This window comes from Schistocerca gregaria, chromosome 7, assembly GCF_023897955.1.
Source record: "Schistocerca gregaria isolate iqSchGreg1 chromosome 7, iqSchGreg1.2, whole genome shotgun sequence".
Taxonomy (NCBI): domain Eukaryota; kingdom Metazoa; phylum Arthropoda; class Insecta; order Orthoptera; family Acrididae; genus Schistocerca; species Schistocerca gregaria.
The window spans coordinates 236358363-236381095 of NC_064926.1; the positions used below are offsets into that span (position 1 = coordinate 236358363).

The window sequence follows — 22733 nt, forward strand, 5'->3', positions numbered from 1 at the left end:
TTTATCCTTTGGATTGCTGTTACAATACTATGCTGAGCTTTTACTAGTGAGCGAACACTTTTGTGAGTCTATTCAGACGTACGCTGAATGTAATCTTAAGCCATGGCGTGTGCAGTTTATGGCTTTTATATCAAATTTATGTATGAAGGGAACCGCTAGGCTTCAGTTAATGTCATTTACCAGTTTGTGATGAAACAAGGACCACTCCCTCTGAAGCAGATATGTTTAGAAATATCGAAACCTAGGTCAAGGGCTAAATAAACCTATGATTTGCAAGTGGTTGGCTGATTTTGGTTTCAGCCTCTACAAACCCGTACAGTTGCTGATTCGCAGCCTTTTTCAAAATATTCAAGTAAGGAATGTTTTGTGGTCTGTTTTACCTTGGTGCCCATACAAGATCCAGACGGTGCAACCTCTATCTCTTCATCTTCAGTTTGCGATGTCGGCACTTGTACCTGAACTGTCGTTGTCGGTGTTGGTCTGCGGTCGATCCCGATAAGAACAGCCCTGTCGCTCAAATGTTCATAGTTTCTTACACTCTGCCCTACTTTCTATTCATAACGAATCCGACTGCCGTTATACCATTTTCTTCTTCAGTTCATATTACCGTATACTCATCCGACCACAAATCCTTGTATTCTCTCCATTTCACTTCACTGAGCTGGCCCTGCTGTATCTAGATTGAGCCTATGCAGTTCCATTTTCTGATTTTCTAGCTTCCCTACCTCGTTCAAGCTTCTGACACTCCTTGCCGCGACTCCTTGAACGTTATCCTGTCGTTGGCTATTCACTCTTTTTATCATGGTCACCTCCCCCCCCGGAGATCCGCGTGGCACTTTCAATTACAGGCCACATGTCCTGTGGATACACGTTATGTGTCTTTCATGTGGTTTCCATTGCCTTCTGCATCCTCTTGCCGTTGATCATTGCTGATTCTTCCGCCTGAAGGGGTTAGTTGCCCACCGCACGGAGAAGAGAGTGATCTGGGCCTGTGTCCGCTCTTCTTACGCCGGATCTTCGGCCGCAGATACTGATTACTAATCAAAATTTAATCTGTGGACGGTTTCGAGCCAGGGAGCAAGGACGTTTTGATTACTTATCAAAGACGCTCCCCCCCCCCCCCCCCTTTTTCGTTGCATTTGTTCGGTGCGGATGTCCCATGACATCCGTTCAAGTACAGTGGTGAGCCGTTGACTCAGTTGTTTTATTACAGAGGACATATAACCCTCTGAGCGAACACGCTGAGCTACCGTGCCGGCACCCCTAGAACGGGAATATGTCCAGAGAAAGAGAACAACCTTTTTCTGGGGTAGGTGAGGAAGTTCGTATTCGCCATACTTCGGATACTCTCTGATCTTGGATGACAGTTCCTAACATGGGTCCTCAGTTTCTTTGCCCAGCAATTGGCCGCGGTTTTTTCTGCACCCTGCTGAAACATTTCAAAAGATACAATGTATATTTATAATCTGAAACATTTCTTCTACTATAAATTACAGTTTTTCTGTGTGTAGCGGCCTGTTATCTGGTACAGTACTTAAAGTGTAAAAATTATACACTTTAAGAGACATACAATCATACAAATTGCTGGCAGGAGGTGAAATGCCATACTGGCTACAAATTACCACAGCAATGCACGTAAGTCGCCTATGAACGGGTGGAGGAACAGCTTAACTCAAATAATTTTGTTACTGTGATGTTTGACTGTAACACAAAAGTTTCCTTTGAAGAGGAAATTGCAGTTACGCTAAAGTGCTGAATGTGTAAGGAATGATTCTTTATTCTATGAGGAGCTGCCTCTTCGTAGAATTTCATCAATATTTAGATTGTCCCAAAGCACGTAAATCATTATTGTGTTTTTAATTTATAATTTGTACTTAGCTAATCTGAGTCACATGTTCCCTCGTAAGGATTGGCGACTGTACTTTTCTCGAGAGTCAGTGTCGCTAATCATCGGACTCAAGAGTTTCAAGCACCATCGAGATGGGGCACTGGAGAGTATCCATCCGGTACTGATAATAAAGCTTCTAATGATACCACTGAATGACACAAAGCATCTCGCAGAAGTTTCCCTTCGTACCTCTCCGATAATATCAGTGAGAAACACTTGTGCGTTACAAAAGAAATCTGCTGATTAATGGTGATAAGAGAAAACTGACTAATGTATTTGCGGTTTTGTAATGATGTTACGAAACCACACTGCAACTACATTATATATATGTAAACCTGCAGTAGCTCACATAAAGACGCTGGACACTGAGGATCATGAGGTTACTGATTGCGCTCACGGCTGTGCTCGCCGTTGCTTCGGCACAGACAGCCACTAACCAGTTCCCAGATGACTTCATGTTTGGAGCTGCGACAGCCGCATATCAGATCGAAGGAGCCTGGAATGAAGACGGTGAGTTTAGAAGCATTAGCTGTATTCTGGAGAAAAGTAAGAAGGAACAAAAGAAAACTCGGTACTAGAAAAAGCTCCGTTATTATTTCCTTCATAAACGGGTCCACATTCTCAATATGATTCTTGAGAGCAAAGACCATTTTGAATATATCCGTACAATGTCAAATTGTTTATACAAGATGACCTTCATTGTATAATGTATTATATCACATTACGGGCAGCTTCGTTCAGTGGCCACATCCACATCCCTATTAGGAAATTATTTGTGGGAGAGAGGACAAGTTTTGATGTCCCCGTAGAACTAAATAGTTTTTAGTATCATCGACGCAACTGCACTTGAAAATTGCCACAGGCATAAATTGGCTAGTAATGTGATGTGAGATTGATGCGATGAAGATCATCTTGTATAAACAATTTGACAAGGATACAGTGTTTATTTAGAATGGTTTTAACATTCAACCGTTACCTTACGTGCAGTATTTACAACAGCGTGAGCTGTCAATACGTTCCCTGTTGTTGCTTGTCCACAACAAACCCATTTACAAATTTCTATGAAAATACTTATATTACGTATTGCGATGTTCTGGCATGTCTGTACAGGAAAGGGAGAGAGCATTCAGGACTACTTCTTCCACAACCACCCTGAATATACCACAGGAGACACCGGGGACGTCGCCTGCGATTCTTACCACAAGTACCAGGAGGACGTGCAAATGCTGAAGGCTCTCAATGTAAGTACATTTTTCAAAGCGAAGAGGACTGTTCCCTGTTTTTTCTCGTGACTGCAATACTATGTTTCTCCTCATTTTATCATCCATTCATTAGACATAAAAAAACGCTGGTGACGTACTTATTAATTTTATGTGCGTATGAAGTGTTCTGCATCTACAGCAAACGGGTCGTACGTTCGTTTACAGGTGTAAGTTGCTTTGGATATACACTTAAAAGTGAACTGAATGTTGAATCTCAATTACGTGGTTATGTGAAAAAATTCCTTATCAGTTACTTACGAATGACATGTTATTACGCATATAGTATTATGTAAGTTGTGTGTGTAGTTTTTAATTTTCAGTGTTCACTATCGCATCCATCCGTCTATTGAATAACTGCAAGGTAGTCTTGTTGTGTGTTATAAAGATTTCCCTCTCACGTTCTTCATGTCTATCACTGCACAAGTCTAAATTTATTTATAAGTTACTTATTGCTCTAGAGAATGACAAACAGTTTTTGACCTTCATTTCATCGAATTTTATGTTATGTATCGCAAATACAAGTAAGGTTTACATTAAAAAATCTCAGACTTTTTTAGTTTATTAGATAAAGCGTAAAAACATTGTCCACAAATAACGATGTCTGTGAGACACATTTCGCTCTTCTGTGTAGCTGTCTTGTACTGTATTGGTTAATTAGGTGGTTACCATTTCAATGTGTCTTATTTGTTGAGCTCAGTAAAGTAATGATCACGTATCAGCTATCAATCAACAATATTTTAGCCGAGACTTTTATTGAACAGGCAGAGGTATACCGATTTTCGATTTCCTGGTCACGTGTGTTGCCTACCGGGGACGTGGACGTTATCAACCAGGCTGGTATCGACTATTACAACAACCTCATCAACGAGCTACTCGCCAATGGAATACAGCCTCTGGTAAGTAAGAAGTGACAGAATTCACACAGGCAGTAAACACCCTCTTGCATTTAAAAGCACCTAATATTAATATATAGGACCCCTGTATCTGATTCCAATACTAAACAAACAAACAACAACGCTTTTTTTTTACAGCTATGGCAAAAGTACTAGGGTACTTCTGACACAGGCAGACAATATGCTAATTTTTCCTTGATATATAAATATTAAGGCTGTAAAAGAACAAAACAAAAACTTTTGCAAACTCCTTCTCAGTTGCCGCTGACCGCCTCTGGAACAAACTGCCCCTTACCTTGAGGAAAATTCAATCTCCTGTTGCTTTTAAGAAGAAGCTGAAGCATTTCCTACTATCATCCGCATAAAATTCTCCACAAAATTAATGTGCAAGGCCAATCCTCTCATCTGTCAAATAGCAAACTAGCGTCTCCTATCTTGCTCCTGAGATGCCTTCCTCTTCATCTATCTCTATTAGCCACGCAGTCTCCTTTTCCTTTATATTTTCATTAATTATGTTTCATCATGTCTCTCTATTCTTCTCCTCCCTTACCATGAGTCTCCCTCATACTCCCTGCTGCCAGCACTCCTATCTAAAATCTTTCTCTTCAATAATGTATTTTTTGAGGTGTACCTTTCTAATTGTTTATCTCACTTTTTGTATTAGATGTAATTTAACATGCCTACTAAAACATATGACTGTAAAATAAGTAGAATGCCTGGTTAGATGTAAGAGAGGGCCTGATGGCCCTAATCTTGCCAGGTTAAATAAATAAATAAATAAATTTTGATTGTAACACTTTCGGCACTTAGGATCATGCGTTACGAACATTTCACATAAATATGAATGGGATCATGGTAGAAATTAACAGCGATTGCTTTCAAACCTGCTCGGAAAAACGAGTTAGTTCTACATGTCTTTCAGTAAGGCGGTCATAGTGTGCAGGGACAGCTGGAAGGACATTACAAGAGATTCAACCATACAGCTACATGTTTCCTTCTCCGTGAGGCAATGACCCATGCAGTTGAGTATAGAGGAGTTGAGGTTGGCAAACGACAGAAACCTTAAACTAGGATGTAAGGAGAGAGACTGAATATCATCCTTCCGAACTTGAATCCAATACATTAACTACTGTGCCGCTTTCAACAGCGATAACGAAAGCAATGTTAATAGTAAAACAAATATTAGCAGCTGTGTAATGGTGTCAGAGGCCTACAGAAATTTCATGGTACTCGTTCGTACAACAGTAGCGTCCAACAAGCAGTAATAATTAACACGTAAAATTGCTTTGCTTATGTAAGTAATAGGCCAATTGTGTGAAAATAAACAAGTGAAGCTAGATTTATAACTAACACATTTTCAATAATGTGGTATTTATTTTAATCTAGTACAATTTACGATAATTGTGTATGGGTATCTTCAGAATTAAAGAAAGTGTTCTCATGTGGATAGTACCTGGTGTAAGTCACGGCCTAGGTTAACACTGTTATAACCGACTGCATGAGTGGCACTTTGCGGTTACATTTCAGTGAGCGTTGTGACTGAGGGGTGAGAAAGGATGGCAGGCTGTTTCCACGGCATGAGGAGTGGATTAGTATTTGGTCACCTGGTAGGCACCGTTCGATGAAGTGGCTGAAACACGTGCTGGCACTTTGCTTAGCTGATGTCAGTTATCAGTGCTGGGCCTGCAACAACACCAGTGGTGCGTACTGGGAGCTTGCATAGGAAGCCCGTCTTCGATGAACGACTGCACCCAAGCGACCACGGCGAATGGCAAGGGGTCCTTCCAGCAAATCATCAGAAGGCTGCAGCTGTTTCCGGGCTGCAACCCGCTACCTCGTAGCACGAGTCCAAAAGCTACTGATGTGGACCAGCAAACCAATTGTGCTGTGGCACCAAGTCAAGAGGGTGTACTTACTACAGGAAGCAGGGTCGCGAACACACAGCTGCTGCTAGTGGTTCCATCTCTTCTCTTCATCTGCCATAGCCCCTGCGTCCTAGTGGGAGGAAAGGCCGCTGGACCTGATGGGATACCAGTTCGATTTTACACAGAGTACGCGAAGGAACTTGCCCCTCTTCTTGCAGCGGTGTACCGTAGGTCTCTCGAAGAGCGAAGCGTTCCAAAGGATTGGAAAAGGGCACAGGTCATCCGCGTTTTCAAGAAGGGACGTCGAACAGATGTGCAGATCTACCGACGTATATCTCTAACGTCGATCAGTTGTAGAATTTTGGAACACGTATTATGTTCGAGTATAATGACTTCTCTGGAGACTAGATATCTAGTCTGTAGGAATCAGCATGGGTTTCGAAAAAGACGGTCGTGTGAAACCCAGCTCGCGCTATTCGTCCACGAGACTCAGAGGGCCATAGACACGGGTTCACAGGTAGATGCATTGTTTCTTGACTTCCGCAAGGCGTTCGATACAGTTCCCCACAGTTTAATGGACAAAGTAAGAGTATATGGACTATCAGATCAATTGTGTTATTGGATTGAGGAGTTCCTAGATAACAGAACGCAGCATGTCATTCTCTATAGAGAGAAGTCTTCCGAAGTAAGAGTGATTTCAGGTGTGCCGCAGAGGAGTGTCATAGGACCGTTGCTATTCACAATGTACATAAATGACCTTGTGGATGACATCGGAAGTTCACTGAGGATTTTTGCAGATGATGCTGTGGTGGATCGAGAGGTTGTAACAATGGAAACATGTACTGAAATGCAGCAGGATCTGCAGCGAATTGACGCATGGTGCAGGGAATGGCAATTGAATCTCAATGTAGACAAGTGTAATGAGCTGCGAATACATAGAAAGATAGATCCCTTATCATTTAGCTACAAAATAGCGGGTCAGCAACTGGAAGCAGATAATTGCATAAATTATCTGGGAGTACGCATTAGGAGTGATTTAAAATGGAATGATCATATAAAGTTGATCGTCGGTAAAGCAGATGCTAGACTTAGATTCATTGGAAGAATACTAAGGAAATGCAATCCGAAAACAAAAGAAGTAGGTTACAGTACGCTTTTCGCCCACTGCTAGAATACTGCTCAGCAGTGTGGGATCCGTACCAGATATGGTTGATAGAAGAGATAGAGTAGATCCAACGGAGAGCAGCGCTCTTCGTTACAGGATCATTTAGTTATCGCGAAAGCGTTATCGAGATGATAGATAAACACCAGTGGAATGCCTCTGCAGGAGAAGTTTCGAGAACATACCTTCACCGAAGAGTCAAGCAGTATATTTCCCCCTCCTAGTATATCTCGCGAAGAGGCCATGAGGATAAAATCAGGGAGATTAGAGCCCACACAGAAGCATACCGACAATCCCTCTTTCCAGGAACAATACGAGACTGGAATAGAAGGAAGAACCGATAGAGGTACTGAGGGTACCCTACGCCACACACCGTCAGGTGACTTGCGGAGTATGGATGTAGATGTAGATGTAGTGCAGCAAAGCAAGTGCATAGGCTACGAAATCAACAGTTAATTATTATAGATAGCAGTACATTTGTGGTGCCCACGTGACTGACAGTCCTGGTCATGTACTCAGCAATACCCATGAAATTCACATAATGGAGACATCAACTTGTTTATGCACTCATTACCACTGGCAAGTTACATCTACCAGGGCTAATTCATGGCGCAATAATTTCACAAGTTTCTTGAGTTAACTCAAACGTCGGCATGCCAAAGTCATTGCCCATTAGTGGGTAGTGCAATGTTACAGGCATCACAAATTTTACTCTTAATCTGGTATTGGTGCTACATACCCGCCCTTCCTCCCTGGAGAAGATACCCTATCGTACGTCTCATATACAACATAAGTTCCTCTTAAAAACATCTGGCACTGCAATTTTCAATATTCAATGACAACATTTGATTTCGAACCCTACATGTTGAATGTCTCTTGATGCTTTTTTGTTTTCTACCTTTACCCCATGTAACAGATCATTAACTCCTAAGAACCTTTCATAACTTTGTGATTTTACGCTCCTGTAAAGTTGACCGATGCAAGGTTGCTCAGGATCTAATAGGGATTAAGTTAAGATAATGGTTGGATTAAGAACAAAGTATTCTCATCGTAAATTTGATCAGACCTTCAGCTTTATTTCCAATCAGTTGGTGGAATTCTTCTACCGACTCTATTCTGGAAGTGTTACCTCATCAACATTATCTTGTATTACCGTGTGAGTGGAGTTAGCCCAGCAACTTGATAATGGGCATGGACTGGTGTCTGCATGGAGCTGGTATCCATTACCAGCTAGACCTGGTCAAGCCATGGCTCATAAGAAAACTTTGTTACCCCGAATGATGAGTAAATATTTGCTTAAAATAAAGTATTTTCAATGTTTGCTGGTCCACTCGTACACTTGCCACATTCTGTCAAAACATAAGCTCTTGACAATTTGTAAACATTCCCTTTTATATCATGGCCCTATATCCTATTGTATTCTATCAGATACCATTTCTTTTTAATTCACTATATTCCCTGTCCCGGCATACAGTCTACTGGGATCTGTATTACAAGTGGATCAGTCAGCTGGAAGCCTTCCTCCTCAGATAAATGATGGCTAGGCAAAGCAGAGTTAGTCAGTATGGCTCTAGGTAACTCAAGGTCACAGTTAGTCATTGTTGCCCTTCCTGGTGTTGTTCAGCATGCTGCACAGGCATTACCTCCACTTGAGTGGTTATTAATTGTTACAGTTAGTGGATGAGGTCTGGTTTCTCTCTTATGGTTCAGCAAGGTTAGGTTCTGCCTGGGGAGTATCTCGTCCATCCTGTCCAGCTCGAGTGTGTATCTATTGTCATTGTGGCTCGTATGTGGGAAGTTAGCGATCTTATGTCACATGCTGTCGCATTAATCAACTATCCACTAAATTTTATTTCCCACTGTCTTGCCCCTGCGGGCCTTCCTTGTTCATAGCAAGTCACTACTATTACCAATACACTACCATATGCTGAATTAATCCAATGCAGACCTCGTTTCTGGAAATAAGGCCTATGTTCCACGTCTCTTGTACCACGCCGACCCATGTTCTTCGCATCAGTAACTGCGCTGTACATGTTTTTGCGCGTATGAATCACATGAGCTGAGCATACTGTAACTTTTCACTCCAAAGACAGTAAGATTCTTGTTTTCTAAACTTGTGCAGCCCCGTTTCTTATCGAAGACAGTACTATAGATGTTGTTATAATACCAGGTTGGAATCATCATATATTACCAAGACACTAGTTACAAAAAAAGTTACAGAAATCGTTATGCAACTACCAGCCTGAACGTCTGCTTCAGAATCCCGTAACAACTACAGGTATAATTAAATGAATATGATAACTTGAGCAAAGTTTTGTAAGATTTCTCACTGTATTATGCCCTCTGCAGGTAACAATGTACCATTGGGACCTGCCTCAAGCACTGCAGTACATCGGAGGCTGGTCCAACGAGTTGATGGCCGACTACTTCGTTGAATACGCCAGGGTACTCTTCGAAAACTACGGTGACAGGGTAATCAAAATTTTAATATACTTACAGCCTTCACTCACAGCTAATTTACCTGATAGCATATTGACAGGGTATGGTTTCACAGGTGAAATGGTGGATCACATTCAACGAGCCAGCCGTCTTCGTGAATGGTTACGCGACGGAGGGTTTCGCCCCCTCTCAACCTGCATCGGGCATTGGCGACTACCTAGCGACACACACCGTCGTCAAAGCCCACGCACGTGTCTGGCACCTGTATGACGAGCAGTTCAGAGCCTCGCAGAACGGTCAGTACCTCATGAATATGTGGAGGGGCCTCCTGAGGCTCTTAAAATTTACGATAGATAAATACACTGATGAACCAAAACATGATGTCCAAAGCCGAGTTCGATACTGGATGCCACCAGGTGACTTTGCGACAAATGTATAAGGCGAGATGATTGATAAATTATTACAGCGACGATATGGGCCGCTAAAGGAGGAATCCACTGAGATAAGTGATGTTCATGAAGGACATACTGTTATGAGCGAGCAGCTGAAGCAAGCGTGGCGGAAACAGCTAGAATGGTTCGCTATTTGTGTTCTGTTGTCGTGAGCATCTATGGAAAGTGGCAGATGGATGTTAAAACCACGAGTGAGCGAAAAGGTGTTTGGTATCCATGCATCATCATGGAACATGGATGTCAAAGACTTCCTCGCTTTGTCGATCATGAATCATGAGTGGCGGCTGTCTGTGTCAGATCTGACGACAGAAATCAACGCTAGTGAAGGCACAATTGTTTCGTAGCGTACCGATGAGCGCACATTGATAAAAATTGGGCTTCGTAACACAGCACCCCTATGTGTCCCCATACTGACACAACCAAATGGCTCTGAGCACTATAGGATTGAACATGTGAGGTCATCAGTCCCCTAGAAATTAGAACTACTTAAACCTAACTAACCTAATGACATCCAGGTCCGAGGCAGGATTCAAACCTGCGACCGTAGCGGTCGCGCGTTTCCAGACTGAAGCGCCTAGAACCGTTCGGCCACAACGGCTGGCACACAACCATATCGTAAATAAGCACTACAGACGGTATAGGATCGTCGAGATGGAATCGCTGAAAAATGGAAATGAGTCGGCTGGTTGATTGAATCACGTTTCGTGATACATAAAGTTGATGGTCGTGTCTGGATAGGCCGCCATCCATGTTAGTGGCTGCATGAGGCATGCACTGCATGCACTGCGAGGGACGCAGGCTGGTAGGGCTAATATTCTGCTTTGGAGATCTCCATCTGGGCTTCTGTCGGACATATTATATTTATGCAACGCAAAATGTCAACTGTGTGAAATACGCAAGGCGCTACAGTCTGGAACCGCGCGACCGCAACGGTCGCAGGTTCGAGTCCTGCCTCGCGCATGGATGTGTGTGATGTCCTTAGGTGAGTTAGGTTTAATTAGTTCTAGGTTCTAGGGGACTGATGACCTCAGAAGTTAAGTCCCATAGTGCTCAGAGCCATTTGAACCTTTTTTTTTTTTTTTTTTTTTTTTTTTAGGAGCAAGACAGTGAATTTGCCACCATATTCGTCTCATCTGAATCCGACAAACAGCTCTGAGTTATCAGCTTCCAACTCTGCACTGACAAAAAATGGGCCCATGAATCTCAGAAACCTTGTGAGCTGTGGGTAGGTATCTGTTCTCACATACCTCTGGAGACCTACTAAGAACGTTTCAATCCATCTCACGCAGAACAGCTGCTGTAATGCGTTTCGTAAGTGTATCAGAACGCTGTTAAACTGGTGATCGTAACGTTTTCTCTCATTAGTGCGCGGCACATATTAAAGAATATATTATGTGCACCTGTCATTGGATCAGAGTCATCGACGTAGTAGTGTTCAATCGTGAGAGCTGCGGTGATGTGTTTAGCGTGGACATGGGACAGTGAATTCACTTTGGACCAACCATGCCCCACTACTGTGCAACTGCTGCCTTCATGTGGAGGACTTTGGCGAAGGCTGTGTCTGAGGCAGATATACACTCCTGGAAATTGAAATAAGAACACCGTGAATTCATTGTACCAGCAAGGGGAAACTTTATTGACACATTCCTGGGGTCAGATACATCACATGATCACACTGACAGAACCACAGGCACATAGACACAGGCAACAGAGCCTGCACAATGTCGGCACTAGTACAGTGTATATCCACCTTTCGCAGCAATGCAGGCTGCTATTCTCTCATGGAGACGATCGTAGAGATGCTGGATGTAGTCCTGTGGAACGGCTTGTCATGCCATTTCCACCTGGCGCCTCAGTTGGACCAGCGTTCGTGCTGGACGTGCAGACCGCGTGAGACGACGCTTCATCCAGTCCCAAGCATGCTCAATGGGGGACAGATCCCGAGATCTTGCTGGCCAGGGTAGTTGACTTACACCTTCTAGAGCACGCTGAGTGGCACGGGATACATGCGGACGTGCATTGTCCTGTTGGAACAGCAAGTTCCCTTGCCGGTCTAGGAATGGTAGAACGATGGGTTCGATGACGGTTTGGATGTACCATGCACTATTCAGTGTCCCCTCGACGATGACCAGAGGTGTACGGCCAGTGTAGGAGATCGCTCCCCACACCATGATGCCAGTTCTTGGCCCTGTGTGCCTCGGTTGTATGCAGTTCTGATTGTGGCGCTCACCTGCACGGCGCCAAACACGCATACGACCATCATTGGCACCAAGGCAGAAGCCGACACGTCTCCATTCGTCCCTCCATTCACGCCTGTCGCGACACCACTGGAGGCGGGCTGCACGATGTTGGGGCGTGAGCGGAAGACGGCCTAACGGTGTGCGGGACCGTAGCCCAGCTTCATGGAGACGGTTGCGAATGGTCCTCGCCGATACCCCAGGAGCAACAGTGTCCCTAATTTGCTGGGAAGTGGCGGTGCGGTCCCCTACGGCACTGCGTAGGATCCTACGGTCTTGGCGTGCATCCGTGCGTCGCTGCGGTCCGGTCCCAGGTCGACGGGCACGTGCACCTTCAGCCGACCACTGGCGACAACATCGATTTACTGTGGAGACCTCACGCCCCACGTGTTGAGCAATTCGGCGGTACGTCCACCCGGCCTCCCGCATGCCCACTATACGCCCTCGCTCGAAGTCCGTCAACTGCACATACGGTTCACGTCCACGCTGTCGCGGCATGCACAGTGTTAAAGACTGCGATGAAGCTCCGTATGCCATGGCAAACTGGCTGACACTGACGGCGGCGGTGCACAAATGCTGCGCAGCTAGCGCCATTCGACTGCCAACACCGCGGTTCCTGGTGTGTCCGCTGTGCCGTGCGTGTGATCATTGCTTTTACAGCCCTCTCGCAGTGTCCGGAGCAAGTATGGTGGGTATGACACACCGGTGTCAATGTGTTCTTTTTTCCATTTCCAGGAGTGTAGTTTGCTCCACTGCATCTCTCTTGTGGACTCCAATGCCTTTCGATTAAAAATATTTTTTGGATGATATGCATCACACATCACTACAGCAGTGCCTTATATGTCAATTGTGCCTCAGTTAAGCCTCCACTAACATGGAGTGGGTTGTCAGCGGCTGATGAACGTTGCTTTGCCTGCTAGGCCGCTGTAGTCAAATGAGATGCTGCACAAGACTTCATAAAAGATTACGCTTGTATACTGCACTACTCGAAGGTTAGAAGTAATCTCACACTTTGTGTTCCGCGCAGAAAATTCTCATTCGAGGTTTCAAGTTCCCAGGCGTGAAGTGTCAATGAACAAGTAATTTTGGCCCCACTGTTGCAAGCTAATGTTCATGGAGTCTTCCTTACACAGTTATTACTCAAATGAGATGCTGCATTGATTTGGCACAATTAAAGATAGCTTCTGGAGTTTTGTATTCTAACGAAAAGACGCAAATGATCGTCTATTCGAATCCAATTTCTTCACTTGGTAGCAAACGTGAACGTATCTGCAGCGACAATCAAGATATGTAAACATACTTCCATTAAATGTCTTAAGGGGTCGTTTTGTAATTCATCGCTCTATGCTATTAATTACGTACCCATATCATGTCATTATCTTGTAGCGGATATGTACCATTTTTCATGTGTTCCGTCTCCTTATAGTGTAGGCACTGGCGGTCATTCTGCACCTTTGCCGTGACATGTCAAACGCGAGGGAGTGTCCATGGATGGCAGAGTTAGTCTACAGCTGTTGAAGTCCAGCACTGCATTTACGAATGTTTTGCAGCGCTTTGGTCCATCTATAGACAGTTTTCTAGAATTTATAACGATTCATGTCATAAACAATTTGGAGTCCACAGCAATTAACATCTGACTGCAATTTATGACGATTTACGGTACTTGAGTTACCCCTTTGACAAAGCCAGACGTGAGATGGACAGTGTCTGCACAATCTCGAAAATCGGCCAGTCATCGTCCAGTCACGGTGTTGCCGAGATAAACTGAACTAATGTCCACTCGTGGCACATTGTACGCTCGACTGCTGCTCTGTTGACCTGTACAGAGCTCCACGATATGACAGTCACGCTGACCTGTTCCACTTGCCCTCGAGCACGGGAAGTTATTCTCCAACACAAAGGCTATCTGTAACTGAATTTTTAGTCAGGGTATTGCGCTTTATAGTTGTAGTCGCTTGTTCTGGTAACACAAAGAGTGAAATGAACAGCACGAAGATATTTTAACTGAACTAGTATGGCTAGATTTTTCGTTGTGGATGGGCATATGGCAAGAAGCAGAAAGCTTACTTTCGAAGTAAAATGTAACTATAATGGCGAGTAATATTATCCCTCCGTGAAGAACTACAAGTCAGTCAAGTGTATTCCCCATTGAGAACAAAATGCATCGATTTGAGTTTTTTTTTTATAGTCCTCCTAATGTACTCTCCCATTCCTCCATTCGCGAACTTTAGTGATTTCTTTCGAACACAGATTGTTTCATCATCTGCAAAGGAATGACGATGCACCAAGTATACTTGTGAAGACAAGAGCACCATATTTTAATGCGTTCAGACACATACAGATGAAATAATCGTTTGTGAAACCACTGCTTCAAGAGACAGTTACAAGACAGATTTCTTTCTATCAGTATTAGCTAACAGTTTGACTGGACAGTCTTAACGCATATAATTCGTCTCAGGTGAGATAATTGCAGGGTTGAACGAGAAACAGGGGCAAGTAGATATCTTATATGATTTAACGATACCCATAACACAATTTGTAAAAGACGAATATTTTGGAAAATTTGGAAATTCGTGGTAAGGTCTTACAGGACCAAACTACTGAGGTCATCGGTTCCTAAGCCTACACACTACTTAATTTAACTGCAGCTAAATTACGCTATGGACAACACACACACTCATGCCCGAGGAAGGACTATAACCTCCGACAGGGGAGTCGCACGGAGCGTAACAAGGCGCCCTAGACCGCGCGGCTATCCCACGTGGCGGAATATTTTGGAATTACGAATAACGTTCCAAGTGTATCATTAAGTATCTAGTTACCTCGAAGCGGAAGGCTGTTCTCAACAAGTATCGAATAAGTTTGAATCTGACTAGAATGTTGTATATTCAACAGTAGCACAGTGTCATGCGCAAAGACCTCCACTTACTAAATAGGAGAGCTGGACAGTTACTTCTTTCGTCCATGAAAAATGTTCATTATCAAATAAATGAAAGGCAGTGTAAAAGTTTCGTCAAATACCCTATAGTAGGTTTCAGAGAGTGCATTGTTGCCTAACTGCAGTAGAGCTTACTGATTACAGTTGCAGTCACAGAATTCTAGAAAAATGGAATTCTTGTTATACATTCCTTGTTAGAAATTAAAATGAACATTTTTCAAGAACCTTAATTTTCAATTAAAATTTTTATCAGGTTCGTTACAATTACCCAATTACATTTTTAAAGCCCCTTAATTTTAAATTAAAATTTTTATCAGGTTTGTTACAATTACCCAGTTACAGGCGTGGAAGTGCCGAAGGCAGAATGATGTGCTCTTCTGGCGTATGAACCCAATGTTTGTAAATAGACTCTCCTGAATTTGCAAATCAAAAATCAGAATCTTGATTATATTAGTTTGGATTATATCTGTATAACGTTTGCACAAATTTTGGTAACTGCATGAAGAAATACTCAAGACCACATTGTTTCCGTGTTAGAAATGTAGATAAAAATCTATCCCGATACCACAACACTTTGAATAAATATAAACCATTGTTTCCAGTATATCAACATTATTTTGTTCAACATTTCAATGAATAAACTGATGCGTATGTAAGTGGTTATTTTTAAATGTTTTACAGGTAGTGTGGGAATTACTCTTAATATGGATTGGCCGGAAGCACTGACTAACTCTACAGAGGATGAAGAGGCTGGTGAGAGAGCACGACAATTTCAGGTGAGTGTCATAATTCTGCCCTCAACCAGCTGGACCTTCTATAACTATCCAATATATTGCTACTTATTTAGAGTGTTCAACGAACAATAATCACGGCACCCACAAGGCCTAGATATAGCACACTGAACACTGTGAGGGAGGCTAACGTGTCACTCTCGTCTTCAGATGGGCATCTTTGGGCATCCTATCTACACTCAGGATGGGGATTACCCAGCTGTAGTGCGCCAATTAGTGGATGCCAACAGCGAGGCTGAGGGGCGGCCCCGATCAAGGCTGCCAACTTTCACACAGGAAGAGATCGAATACATTAGGGGTGAGTATGTATAAAAAAAGAAACAGAACTACTGGGATTCAACAACTTAGGACATAACTTTATCCGCCAATGACAGGACATGACTGTGATACAAATTGTCCATCTTAGGTCAGTAGTTCTACTGATATTCTGTGAGTGAGTCCTGTCGCAGGTGACGCCTGTATATAAGAAGGGTAGAAGGACGGATCCTCAGAATTACAGATCAATATCCTTAACATCGGTTTGTTGCAGGATTCTCGGACATATTCTCAGTTCGAATATAATTAAGTTCCTTGAGACAGAGAAGTTGCTGTCAATGCAGCAGCACTGCTTTAGAAAGCATCGCTCCTGCGAAACGCAACTCGCCCTTTTTTTACATGATACCTTGAGAACCATGGATGAAGAATATCAGGCGGACACCATATTCCTTGATTTCCGAAAAGCGTTTGACTCGGTGCCCCACTGCAGACTCCTAACTAAAGTACGAACATATGGGATTAGTTCCCAAGTATGTGAATGGCTCGATGACTTCTTAAGTGATAAAACCCAGTACGTTATCATCGATGGTGAGTGTTCATCGGAGGTGAGGGTATCATCTGGAGTGCCCCAGGGAAGTGTGGTAGGTCCAGCTGTTGTTTTCTATCTACATAAATGATATTTTGGATAGGGTGGATAGCAATGTGCGTCTGTTTACTGATGATGCTTTGGTGTACGGGAAGGTGTTGTCGTTGAGTGACTGTAGGAGGATACAAGATGACTTGGACAGAATTTGTGATTGGTATAAAGAATGACAGGTAACTCTAAATATAGATAAATGTAAATTAATGCAGATGAAAAGGAAAAATAATCCTGTAATGTTTGAATACTCCATTAGTATTGTAGCGCTTGACACAGTCACGTCGATTAAATATTTGGGCTTAACATTGCAGAGCGATATGAAGTGGGACAAGCATGAAGGGCAGTTGTGGGGAAGATGGATAGTCGTCTTCGGTTCATTGGTAGAATTTTGGGAAGATGTGGTTCATCTGTAAAGGTGACAGCTTATAAAACTCTAATGCGACCTATTATTGAGTACTGCTCGAGCGTTTGAGATCCCTATCAGGTCGGATTGAGAGAGGACACAGAAGCATTTCAGAGGCGGGCTGCTAGATTTGTTACTGGTAGGTTTGATCATCACGCGAGTGTTACGCAAATGCTTCAGGAACTGGGGTGGGAGTCTCTAGAGGAAAGGAGGCGCTCTTTTCGCTATCGCTACTGTGGAAATTTAGAGAACCAGTAATTGAGGCTGACTGCAGTACAATTATACTGCCGCAAAACTTAAATTTCGCGGAAAGACCACAATGATAAGATAAGAGAGATTAGGGCTCGTACAGAGGAATATAGGCAGTCATTTTTCCCTCGTTCTGTTTGGGAGTGGAACAGGGAGAGAAGATGCTAGTTGTGGTACGAGGTACCCTCCGACACGCACAGTATGGTGGATTGCGGAGTATGCCATCCGAAAGTGAACGGCAGTGGATGTTGAGTTCCATCCCACTAGATCTTTTCGGCACTCGGTGGCAAGTTCTGATACCGACGTGTTGAGCAGAATCAGAGAAGTATGAAAACTAATTCATCAGGAAAACTTATGAACAAACATAAATTATTCACTTTGTTTCAGTGTGAAGCTATATGCAAGAAAGTGTTTTCTATTAAACAAGAAGCGTCAAGAAATATTAAAAGACAAACGTTCAATACATCTGACTATGATGATCCTGTAATCGGTCAACATCAAGGATGATATCACAGCTTTCTGTGCCTACGACCCTACTGATTGTAAAGAGTATGTATTCCCAACTTTACCATTTTCTTTAGAACATTAAGCACATCGCATACACATTTCTTTCTGAATTCTCCGCTTTTCAAAACAATATTATTTTCATCTAACCTCTGTGTGTAGAGTTAACTGTTGTTCTTATAATCAGCTTCTGTACGGAGAGTGTACTCTTATAGCACGCGCATTTTGAGATTGCTCGTAGGTAATAAAATAAGAAGGCCCCAGGTGAACATTACCTTCAAAAGGAGAATATAAGGATATGATATCTGGAGAAGGTGCCAGTCTTCAAACTGTATGTTACTGTTAATGTTCTGGTGATTGTAATTGCAAATAAAGTATCTTCCAAATAACTGATCATAGTTGAAACTCTGTCATCATGTGACTAATATACACATGACTTTCACTTTTGTTGCTGACAGTCACAGGTACCAATAAACTTAATTTTCAGTTTACCTCTCGTAGTTGGGTATTTTTAGTACAATGGAAAGCACATTGTTTCCCACTATAGACGCAAGTCAAAACCTAACGTTTCGATGTACTCTTCCAGTGCTACATATGTCAGTCTTCCAATGGCACTGTTTCACACGATGATGCATGACTACTGTAGTATTTCTTCAGCTCAACATGAATTGTTTCATCTTTGTAGCCCTGCGGATGCAAAAAGTTATCTCCACAAGAGATTCCACTTTATCTCTGGGTGCGACATTTTCTCTTCTCATCTGTAGCGGCGTGCTGCCCTGTTGTGACACGAGGATGTCAATGTGTACCTGGAGTGCGAACAGACACCTCCAAACCAACACAGAATTAATATCATAACTTGATTTTTGTCAGTCTGGTAATTGAAGTTTGAGAGTAACCCTATATGGGTAGCAAAAATTTTATGTTCTACCATTTAACCAATATGCTTATTTTGGGGCTGGTTTCAAGCGCTAACAGATGATGTATTGTCCCTCTTTCCGCCGCCCGTTGAGAAATCCAAGCAACATCTTTCCACTGGTCGACCAGTCACCTAATTGCTTACTTGTGGCCACTCCGACTGCTCTTACTTGCCGTTCTGCATTGGCCACAATGCTGCAACTCACTAGCAACCTATCGCTCAGTTAAACCTCCCATTTTTTGTGTCGTTGGTCTTCTGACTGGTTTTATGTAGGCTGCCACGAATTTCTCTCCTGCTCTAACCTCAGAGAAGCATTGCACCCTACTTCATCATTTATTTGTTGAATGTTTTCCAATCTCTGTCTGCCCCTACAGTTGTTACGCTCTGAGTCTTCCTGTATTACCATGGACATTACTCCCTGATGTCCTAAAACGTGCGCTCTCATCCAGTCCCTTCTTGTTGTCAGTGTTTTCCATATATTTCTTTCTTTGCTGATTCTGCGGATAACCTCTTCATTACATATATTATCAGTGCTCCTGGTTTTCAACATTCTTCTGCAGCACATTTCTAACATTCGATTCTCTTCTGGTTTTACCGCTGTCAGTGATTCACTAGCATGTGATGCTGTGCTTCCAACGTTCAGATTCAGATATTTCTTGCTGAGACTGAGGCCTGTGTTTGATGCCACTAGACTTCCCTCTGCCAGAAATGCCATCTTTGGCTGTGCTGGTCTGATTTTTATGTTCTTGTTTCATCCGTCGTGGGTTATTTTGCTTCAAACTTAGAGGAATTCCTTAATACCGTTTACTTCACGATTACTAGTTTTGATGTTAAAAATTCTCGCTACTCTCATTTCTCCAATTTCTCATTAGTTTTATCTTTTTCTGGTTTACTCTCAATCCTTATTCTGTACTCGCTAGACTGTTCATTACATTCAACAGATCCTGTGATCGTTCTTCACTTTCACTGGCGATATAAATGTCATCAGGGAACCTATCATTCATATCCTTTCAGCCTGCATCTTATTCCCACTTTTGAACCTTTGTTTTGCTTCCGTTATTGCTCCTTCAATGTATCGATTGAAAATTAGAATCGAAAGACTACATCCCTGTCATATATCTTTCCTAATACGAGTACTTCGTTTTTGTCCTTCCAGTCTTATTGTTCGTCCTTGGTTCTTGAACCTAATGAATTACCCGTCTTTTGCTATAGCTGACTCCTGTTTCTCACAGAATTCCGATCAACTTGCAACATTTTATATTGTCGAATGCTTTTTCTAGGCTGTCTAATCCTATGAGTGTGTCTTGATTTTTCATCAATTTCGCTTCTATGCTTCGGGCCTTTCTGTCTGGTGTCTTTACCTTCCACACCATGACCAATATAATCTTAAGGCGAACTCCTTGTAACATTGCAAACACAGATTTGGAGTTAACGTGTGAGGTATGGTAGGTTAACAAGTCCATATCAGAGTCCTTTCCGATTAATAGCACCAGTGTGTAGCATTTCTGAGAGACGTACTCACTTGATTCTTGTAAGGTATCCCACCTAACCTTTGTGCACCATCCGTTACCGGACGGATCATTATCACGGCAGCACTTTGTAAAAAAATGCTTTAACAGCTCTGTATAAGAAGCTACACAGAACTGTTCCGTATAGCCGGTTACACTCGGTATATGATGTGGCAATCACATTAACGCATGAAAGGCGAGTATAAGATTCCGTGAAGATTGTGATATGGCTGATATGCCTTGTATTCTCTTATACTATGAATTGTTATCCATGGGAAATCAACACAACCGTATATGGAAATATTTTAAAAAGTACTTGTTTCCCCCAAGCAGTAACGGCTGAAAACTGAACAGTTTTTATATTGGTGAGAGAATAATTTGCGCACAAAGCAACGACCATTCCATCGTAATGGATAATCAACTGCATTACGTGGAATGGATTTCTGAAGTTTCATCCTGGACTCCTTTAGAATGAACCATACTGTCCGTCGCGCTGCACCATATGTTTGTTCAAAAACAGCGCAAATACTTTCCACGTTTCATCACGAAGAACAATATCAAAGTCCATATTCAGCGTATTGGTGCTTTTGCAACGTATTCTGGAAGATTAAACGGTACACTAGTGTTCTTGTACATACATACGCTGTTATGTATATATGTACATCAAGACCTGTAAATTTTTTGGTATTTCTAGTTCTAAAACTAATAACAGTGGCTGTACAGAAACTGAAGTGATGCGATTCCAAAAAGTTCCTGGCAACACTGAACCGTTACAACCCTATTCTGTACTTCACAACATTCAGTCTTGTAGCAACATACAACTATTGATCGTTGCAATAGGAGTCCTCTGTAGTACGTTATACATGTCGTTTACTAATCGTTTCTTCCGACATAGGAAGTGAGCTTTATGTGCGACAAAGTGTAGTGACCGTTAACTTTCTACCTTTACATTTAGTAATCCAATTTTAAATTGGTGGTTTCCAGCACTTTTGTTCTACACCACTTACAGACGTCCGAAATACAAATATTACCTACTTACAGTCATATTGTTTTTTATTCATTGGTAATGGATGGAGAATATAGGTGCTCATACAATACTTACTGAACGAACAAAAGCAAAATTTTATATGATTATAGTGGTTAAAAATATCATCAATTATTTGTGAAATTTTGAAACTGTGAACCAGCCTAGTACTGTTTCCCTAATGATGTTCTATAGCGTATAGTCATCTACCGAACACGCTCTTAGAGTCCGTATCAGGGACTGACTGAAAAACTTTACTCGGCAGTCATTCCTTACGAATGTATTTGTCTTTTTAAAGCACATTCACGTGAATTATTACTTGTACATAATTTCCGCAGCATTGCCATTACTTAGTGAAAAAAAGCATCACTTGAGAGAGAGACAGACAAAGCTTTATAAATATGTTCGTGAAATTAGAGCAGTTGTATCGTTTTGTCAGATGGCTGAAATAGCGGAATAAACTTTGTTACAGGGTCGGCAGACTTCTTTGGGATGAACCACTACTCAACGAACTACGTGACGTCTGGCGTGACAGGTGAATCACCTTCCAAAACAAGGGACTCCGCTGTAATTTCATCGTCTTACGAGGTGAGCTCAAATTACTGCTTGTACAGAACTACAAGGGGCCACAGTGAGTTAGTGAACAGAATTCTGGCGGCACCCAACTTTTAATAAATTGGTGATTACAAAGATAATAACATTGTTACTGTGTATTTTCTATAGCTCGCGTTCCCATCCACTTTTAGAAATACATTCTACTTCTTACTATCGGCTGTTAGTACATACTACTGGTAACAACTTCAGAAGTGCGATCAGAGGCTCTTGAATTGAAATATTGTATAATACCTTACAAATGTATTGGTTATAAAATGGAACACATCAGATCTTTATCCCTGTAGCTCATGACCAGATAAATTATTGTAGTTACATTCTCTTTAATCAAGACTATTTTTCGCCAAGTAGTTTTCTAAATTTTGCTAATAGCCTTTCGTAACGGGATACCTTTCGAATTTTGTTTCCAAACATATAATACCACACAGCTCGCATCATGCGATACAAGATCAGGCTCAGCGTTTTGACCCAGCTTTAAATTATTTATTTTTACATTTTTACTACCCTTTGAACATACTGTGATAGGTGAGAAAATGAAATGCAGCCTGCCGTCATAAACGTTTTAGGGAAAACAATACTACTTTTATAATTATTATCATCTTACTGCCATCTTACAAACATGTTTACTTGTGTATGTTGTCCTCTTGTAATAAGCAAACTTCGGCTACATTAACAATATGTTCTTCCACTGACTA

The 22733-nt window shown here is 42.2% G+C and overlaps 1 protein-coding gene across 1 annotated transcript in view; it reads left to right on the forward strand.

Annotated features, from left to right (window-relative positions):
- Window positions 1–2170: 2170 nt before the first annotated feature.
- LOC126281381 (myrosinase 1-like) overlaps window positions 2171–22733 on the forward strand; it is a 30618-nt gene continuing 10055 nt past the window's right edge. The window contains exons 1-8 of the mRNA XM_049980300.1: window positions 2171–2398; window positions 2999–3129; window positions 3912–4046; window positions 9420–9542; window positions 9625–9805; window positions 15818–15912; window positions 16078–16225; window positions 21899–22014. Coding sequence (XP_049836257.1) covers window positions 2263–2398; window positions 2999–3129; window positions 3912–4046; window positions 9420–9542; window positions 9625–9805; window positions 15818–15912; window positions 16078–16225; window positions 21899–22014 — 1065 coding nt within the window. The 5' untranslated portion in view covers window positions 2171–2262. The remainder of the gene's footprint in view (window positions 2399–2998; window positions 3130–3911; window positions 4047–9419; window positions 9543–9624; window positions 9806–15817; window positions 15913–16077; window positions 16226–21898; window positions 22015–22733) is intronic.